This window comes from Papaver somniferum, chromosome 7 (genome assembly GCF_003573695.1).
Source record: "Papaver somniferum cultivar HN1 chromosome 7, ASM357369v1, whole genome shotgun sequence".
NCBI lineage: Eukaryota > Viridiplantae > Streptophyta > Magnoliopsida > Ranunculales > Papaveraceae > Papaver > Papaver somniferum.
In genome coordinates, this window is record NC_039364.1 from 231,538,250 (window position 1) to 231,546,048 (window position 7,799).

The 7,799-nt window shown below is 36.0% G+C and overlaps 1 protein-coding gene across 1 annotated transcript; it reads left to right on the forward strand.

Annotated features, from left to right (window-relative positions):
* The first annotated feature begins 3,516 nt into the window (after window positions 1–3,516).
* LOC113299811 lies at window positions 3,517–5,880 on the forward strand. Its single transcript, XM_026548899.1, has 2 exons — window positions 3,517–3,793; window positions 4,710–5,880. Exons 1-2 carry the CDS (start codon window positions 3,535–3,537, stop codon window positions 5,483–5,485), a joined length of 1,035 nt encoding a protein of 344 aa, XP_026404684.1. The 5' UTR covers window positions 3,517–3,534; the 3' UTR covers window positions 5,486–5,880.
* Window positions 5,881–7,799: the final 1,919 nt, after the last annotated feature.

The window sequence follows — 7,799 nt, forward strand, 5'->3', positions numbered from 1 at the left end:
ACCACCACCACCACCACCGCCCACCACCGCCGATTACCACCACCACCACCTCCGATTACCACCACCACCAACCACCGATTACCACCACCACCTCCTCCCACCACCACCGCCTATTTAAGAAATGTAACAACATCAATGCAATCACAATTAAGTTCGGTTACATAATAATTTTATCGAGTATAAAAGACGCCAGCCGCAACCTGATTCTGCCATGGGACCACTCCGGAGGTATTTTTCAACAAACCCTTCACTTTAATTTGATTTTGATTGCTTCAATCGAATAGAAATCATCAAAATAGGGTTTTAATAGGAGTTACAGAGCCATGTTCGATTAGGACGATTTTCCAAAGAACCCTAGTTTACTAACCGAACTTCTTGAAAATGAAGAACACGAAGAACAGTTCGGTTCTATTGGATTTAAAACTAATTCACCGAACTCTCTGTTCGGTTGTTTCGCAAAAAATTTAAAACTACAAAGTAACCGAACTCCACCCTTAGAACCGAAAAAAACAAATCCGGTCTAACCGAACTGTGTTTTTGTGGCCACTATGTTGAGTTCCAAAATAACGAACTTAGCCAATAGAGTTCGGTTTGTTCGCAAAAACTTTTAAAACTACAAAGTAACCGAACTTAGCCAATAGACGTTGGAACTTCACTTTTTTTTTGTTTGTTAAGTTCGGTAACTTCACAATTTTATCGCAGAAACCGAACTCATAGTTCGGCTGGTTAGCTGTTAGGTTTAAGTTTGCGAAAGAACCGAACTTTGTAAACTTATATACTCTTATATTACGTAAAGTTCGGTTAGATCAAAAGTGCATGCAGTTTGCGAACCAACCGAACATAACGCTGTAACTCCTAGAAATTCTATTATTTGAGAGTTTGGTAACCTGTGTTTTTGGAACAAGTAACCGAATTACACTTTCAGATGAGTTCGGTTACTTGTTCATCTCACGGGGCAACCGAACTACAGCTTCAGATGAGTTCGGTTACTTGTTCTTCATATAAAGTAACCGAACTGTTCAAAATCCAGTTCAAATCCGGATCATTTTGAAGATTAACAAATATTCTAGGAGAGGATGGAGATGAAGAATCAGATGAGTTTTCATCATTTGAATACTCAAACTTAGTGAATTAGAAAAAAAAATTATTTTCCATGTTTTTCTCCTTCATCTTCTCTAACTCTACTCTCTCAATAATTCTACTCAACTAATAATAAACCCATCTTTTAATTTAATCTCACTAATTGTTTTTAACTAAATCATTCACTAATCATAACCTAAAATTAATTAAGAGGGTATATTAGGTATTAAATAAATAACTAGATATGGGGTGACCTAAAATTACTTCTAATGCCTTTACCCAAAATAAAACCATGCTCCCCCAAAAAAACCATGGTCCCCAAAAAATCGTTCGTACTAATATTCATCGAGCTTTACACCACTTCCATCAATGGTTAGGTCAGATTATGTCTTACTGATATTGGGTTAGAAGACAAAAGCCAAATCTCTCTTGACCATCGATGGAAAAATCAAAGGTACGTAACCATTACTTATTTTCCTTATATTCTATATTTGTGATGATTTTATAGATCCTCAAATGCTTGTGTTTGTTCATATAAATTTTGCATCATTGTTTCGCATACATGAATCACATGCAACCGACCAATAATACAAACGGTAACTAACCGTCTCTCGCATAGTTGCTGGTTTATCTACCGCATGGTCCGTACCCAAATTTTGTCATTATATATCTCTAACACCCTTGTGTTCTCTTCGGCATTAGTCGAGAAGCATATCCACCACCATGACTAAACCCATCCCTAAGATGATCTGGTTGTTTTTCTTGAAATTGTTTCCTCGAGACATAAGTATCTTCCCCATCATCACAAAACTTAACTGCAGTACCATAATTTTCATCCCCTAATATTTTGGTATAAAGATTAACCGCAGCGTGATTACTTATACGAACATGAAGAGAAACATATATACAGAACCGTATTCTTGTACCATAGTGTTATGCATTACACTCATGAGTTTATTTGCAACCCCTAATTTACAACGTATCCAACAATATGACCAGTATCGTGGCCTTCTGCGACATAAACAAGTTGAAGCGACGAAATTATATAAAATTCATAGACAACATAATCCCATGGATTTTTCCTCTGAGAAAAAAGCAAGTCATGAGCTTGAATCCCTGGTGTATCATAATTGTTGCTTATCTGATGTCGACCATTATTGGTGCCAAAGGATTTTAGATAGTGATGAGAAGTGAAGAAAATAGGAGGAACTCTCTAGGAAAGAGTTTGTGGTCTGGTATTCTAAAATCCAAAAACATCATTCAACAGTTGTCTACAATGTATGCATATTCAAAGTGGAAACATATGCTCTTTCTGGAATGATATATGGATATGAGAAAATTCGCTAGCTAGATGATATCCTTCTCTTTATAGGTTATCCAGAAATAATCATGCTACTGTAAGAGACATGGTAAAAGATACTGACAATGGTTCTGCCTGGGATTTCAATTTCACTAGGAATCTCAAAGAAGATGAGGTGGAAATGGTTGCTTCTTTGCTGGGTCAAATCAATTTTGGCTGAATCAGGAGATGATTACCTGTCTAGGAATCCTGGTAACATTTTTTCTGTAAAATCATGTTATGATACTATTGAGGTTGCAGGGTACATCTGATGTCCTCACAAGAGCTTATGGAATCCAAGAATTTCATACAAGATTTTATTTTTCACTTGGAACTTATGCCATAATGCAGCACCTACACTTGACATTCTGCATAACTCTATTGTTGTTAATGGGTGTATTATGTGTAAGAAGACATCTGAATCTAACTCCCATTTATTCTTACATTGTGATGAAACAAGAAAGCTCTGAAATTTTTTCTTTACAAGCTTCAAGCTTGTATGGGTCTTCAAGGAAGATGTTAAGGCTACTGTTTGGGAATGGAACAAAAAAAAAAACTTGGAGAAATAAGCTTAGGAGCATGATTCCTTTTGCCATTTAATGGGTAATTTGGAATGAAAGAAATTGGAGACTATATCAAGGAAGCTATAAGCATTTCAATTAGCTTTTGAATGAAGTAAAATGCCTACTTTACAACTGGTCTTTAGGCACCAAGATTTTTAAGAACATCTCTATTAACAGTTTATTGTTCATCTGGAATGGAGTGTTGGGTATTACTTAGTCTTCAGTTTTTGGCAAGTCAGAATTTTGTCTCTGTTTTGTTGTGTCTTTGATCTTGGTTAAGGCTAGTTTTTGCTTAAATTTAGTGTTCAAGGTTACTTTGTAACCTCCTTTGTAACACAACTTCAAAGGTTTCCACTTCTTTACGAACAAGTTGGGCTATATTTATATGGGTTACTTGATTACCAAGACCTGCTAACCCTGGAACCCGAGCCCGGATTAGCCCAGTGGTTATTACGTGAATAATTGAATATAAAAGGGTAAAATAGTAAACCAAGATGTATTAAGTACACAGATGAAATAGAAAAACTGAAATTTTTCTGATTGAAGAAGAAGATGGCGACGAGTACAAGAGAAGCTCGAAGGAGAAGGATTGTTGATAGAGGAGAAGATCGTCTTGCTCTTATTACAGGTCGAATCAAAACCCTAGATTCATCACCATTACCACCTCTATCACCGTCACCATCAGAACCGCAACCAAATCCAGTACTAGAATTAAAACCACAACTACAATCAGAACATACTCGGACAATCTCATCTCCACCAGTTTTATCTCGTCGAGATAATATTCAATCCCGCTCTGGTCCAATTATAGGTACTTTCTTTTTTATCCATCTTGCTCGGATTCTTGTATTGAATTATTATTAGATGTCAATTTGAGTTCTAGGGTTTTCTAATTTTTCTACTGGAAACATGTGATTGTTCTGTGGTGAATTTGTTGAAATCCTTCAATTTTGTAATAAGGGTTTATTTTAACATGACATGACAAATTGGACATCCCCAAGTATGGTTGAGACCTTTATTGTTCATTGTGAAACGTTTATGTGTAAAAGTGTTTTATGTGGCATTGAAGATTGATTTTCGTTTTAGTGGAAGGGTTGTTGAGATGAAACGTAGTCCAATTGAAAGCTGATCTTCCCTACCAGAAAGTGATCTGATATCTCAAGAGAACTTTAGTATGAAAAGTCAAATAGTACTAGAGTAGAAATGATTTCTGCTGGAACCTGGATTATGATTTGGTAATGTGGGTGATTTGGTAAACGAAAATCAATGCAATTATATGGTTTGCTTCTAGGAAACTTCATTTTGAACTGATTGTTAAGATTTCTGTTATATGATTTAGTAAAATGCAAATCAATGCAGTTATATGGTTTGCTTCTTGGGAACTTCATTTTGAACTGATTGTTAAGATTTCTGTTTTATGATTTGGTTAAGTACAAGAGTTTTTGCGAATTGTTTTTAAAAGGATGGTAATATCGAATTAGGAACCCATTGGATCATATGTTTAGACATCATAACATGAACGTATACTATCCTAACTTCTGATTCTTATGCAAACTTGAGCTTTTTGGACAGAAACCTGAGGTCACAACTTACAAGGATAAAAGCAGAACCTTGTTAATTTCGTTCTTCCTATTAGGCAAATCATTATGAACTTTTTTTGTTTGGAAAAAATAGCTACATGAATTGCTTCAATACTCTATTGATGATTTATCATTCGGTTGTCGCAGTTGATTCCAGTGATGGTGTTAATGACAATGGGATCCGCAGTATTCCTAACCCAAAACCATCAATTGTCAATGAAACTTCAAGCAACGCTTCCACTCGTTATGGAGATCAAGTGGAACATCAGTTACATACTAGTGAGGGTAATGTTGAAGAAATAAGATCACCTGCTTTGGGAATTGGCAATGAAAAGCAACCAAAACTGGAACATCAGTTACATACTAGTGAGGGTAATGTTGAAGAAATAAGATCACCTGCATCGGGAATTAGCAATGAAAAGAAACCAAAACTGGTAGCATCAACAGTTGTAGAAGATTCATCTCAGAGTACACCTTCTGATACAACACCACTTTCACATGCAGCACCACGGTCACATCATCCTACACTGTTCACTCCTAAGCGAATTAGTTCTGCCATTGCTGCTTCGGAGAACTTCCGTGTTATTTGCTCCGTCACCATAGCACTTCTGGTGATTCTATCCCATCTAAATTTACCTATACTAAGCGGCAGTGAAGTTGTAAAAAACTTTATGATGTCAATGCCTCTTTATCTGGTCCTGTTGGCGGATTTCACTATTGTGGTTGCACTATTACTGTTAGCGAAACGAGGAAGTCCTATGAAAGCTGTGGAAGAGGCAAATAGTAGGGCAATGAATGTGGGGGAAGCACTGGAGACTGGAATAGTGATGTACAAGGCTTTTAGGGCAGTTTTCATGGACTGCAGTGTCTATGCAGTAGTTCTTATATCCGGACTTTCTCTGTTGCAAACATTTCGGTCTTAGTTGTTTGTTCTACATCATCGCTCAGAGTGAGTTTTTTCCAATATTAGTCAGTTACACTTACACCCAGAGTTTACATGTTTTTTCTCTTTTTGTGTTTAATGCAGTTTACACGTTTTCTTCTTATCCAAGAGTCTAACACAGAGCCGTCTTATAGACCAGGCCTGCTAGGCTATTATATTGTTAGGGCCCAAGATTTTAACATTTTAATTTTTCTTTCAGCTTGATTCTTTTAGCGCTCTTACATAGTGGTTGATGGTCATACTATCTAGTTATTGAATGCTGTTTGGTTTGATTTGTAAGTTACCACCTGCTGCTTTCCAATTGCGTTTAGCTATCTACTTTTGTACACTTCTTCCTAAGAATATTAGAATTTAATGTTATTAAGCAATTTTCTTCAAACTAGTCTAGATATCTTCCTTCCCAATGAATTCATGTAAAATTTGATGAATATCTATGCCATTAGAAAAGGATAAAATTTGGATCAAATCCCTTTTTTTTCTTTTTTTTTTCCCTATGAGACATTATATTGATTGATTTAACCTAAAAAGAGATCACGTGTGTACAGCGATTACATATAAAACAAAAGTTAGGTTAAACAATCATGTTTGCTGCCTGATTTGCAAGTGTATTTGCCGCCTGGTTTGGCTCTCTATAAATGTGGTGGATTATATAATGCAGAATGAATCGCAGTTTTTGATTTTGTTGATCATATCTTACAAGCACGATGGTATCTCAATCCAGGCTCTCTATAAATGTGGTGGATTATATAATGCAGAATGAATCGCAGTTTTTGATTTTGTTAATCATATCTTACAAGCACGATGATATCTCAATCCGGATCGTGGGATGAAATGAATGAAGTTTTGTGAGTTAAATTTTAAGCAAACTTTTTATCCATTGTCTTTTTGTTGATGTTTTGACCGTCATAAGCGTGGCCTATGTTTCCGCCGCTGACACTATGGTTATTCCTAGAGGTTATGACATTGCTCCGTTCGTGCTTTGGGGAATTTTGCAGAAGATCTTACTATAAGTTTGAAGTTACAATTAATGGGAAAGTATAATACAACAAAAATTATCAAACTGGAAAAGATCGAAACATCAAGTATCAACTCTTTGAAATCAAGATCTCGTTAGAGCATCGCTTGGTTGAAGCCACAAGTATTGGTATGTCAAGCTTGTCGTAAATGTTAGATGACCAAAATTGTTTCTTGATTTATAGTCTACTAAAGTCAGTCTCGGACTTGAATTAGTATCAGAAATCACCGGATACCCCGAAGATTGAAAATTGATGAACATCGAAGACATTTGCGAGAACTTCATCAATAAAGGTATGTGAAGACTAACTATCCTATTTGAAAAGGAGAGGGTACCAAGTACACCGCCAATTTTTTTCTTCGGCAACCTATTTGGAAAAAATCTAATACAATCACAAGTAGGTCAGATTGTATATAGAGTTTTTCTCTTTCTCTTCTACAATCAATGTGTATAGACCAAAGGTCCGTGTACTTGATTATGTAGAAGAGTTATTAGACGATCTCAAAAATCAATATCTAAGATAAATCTAGTTGTGTTAGAGCACTGGTCGGTCGAACTCGCAAGCGTTGTTATCTCAAGCTTGTTTGTAAATTTTAGTTGCCAAAACTATAAGTCTTGATTTCTAGTCTACTTATAGTTAAGTCTCGGGTTATGATAGAATGTGTAGTTGAGCTTTAGACTTCACGACATTCATCGATTATAGACGAAGAACTACTAAGGGGAGCTTGTGGAACTTCACCAACAAAAGGTATGTGGAGACTTGAACTCATCTATCACTCAAAAGTCTATCTACTTTATCTCCTATTTGAGACAAAAGTCGTATAGCTATATAGACTTCAATTATACATATTAGATATTTCGAGCTGAGTTTAACTCGCTTACATATTTCTCGAAATATGTGTTGGTAAGCTTTCGTTTTAACCAAGTTCATCTTATATTCTTGACGAAAGTCGAAAGATGATCATGTGAAAATCGCCTGGTAACATCTTATATATTTGTGTGAGACAGTCATTTGGTGTAGACTCGGAATGTTTCGTATTGATCATTCGATCACTTGAAAATTGCTTTGAAGCTAATAGTTTGTGTAATACAGCTATTCCCGTCTTCTAAGAATGTTCCATGATTGATTTGGGAGTTTAGAACAATTAACCATTAATTGGATATAGCACAGTATGCGCACTTCTATGCTAACTGTTGCAAGTTATTCCAAGTTCGGGAACCATAGTATGCATACTCGTATGCGTACTGGTTTGTTAGTTGAAGTCCGGGAACTTAGTAT

Excerpts from the sequence above, each read along its gene's own strand:
- LOC113299811 (XM_026548899.1), top strand. The coding sequence starts at position 3,535 with ATGGCGACGAGTACAAGAGAAGCTCGAAGGAGAAGGATTGTTGATAGA. Across the intron at positions 3,794-4,709 it reads CCGCTCTGGTCCAATTATAG|TTGATTCCAGTGATGGTGTT; the intron begins GTACTTTCTTTT and ends CGGTTGTCGCAG.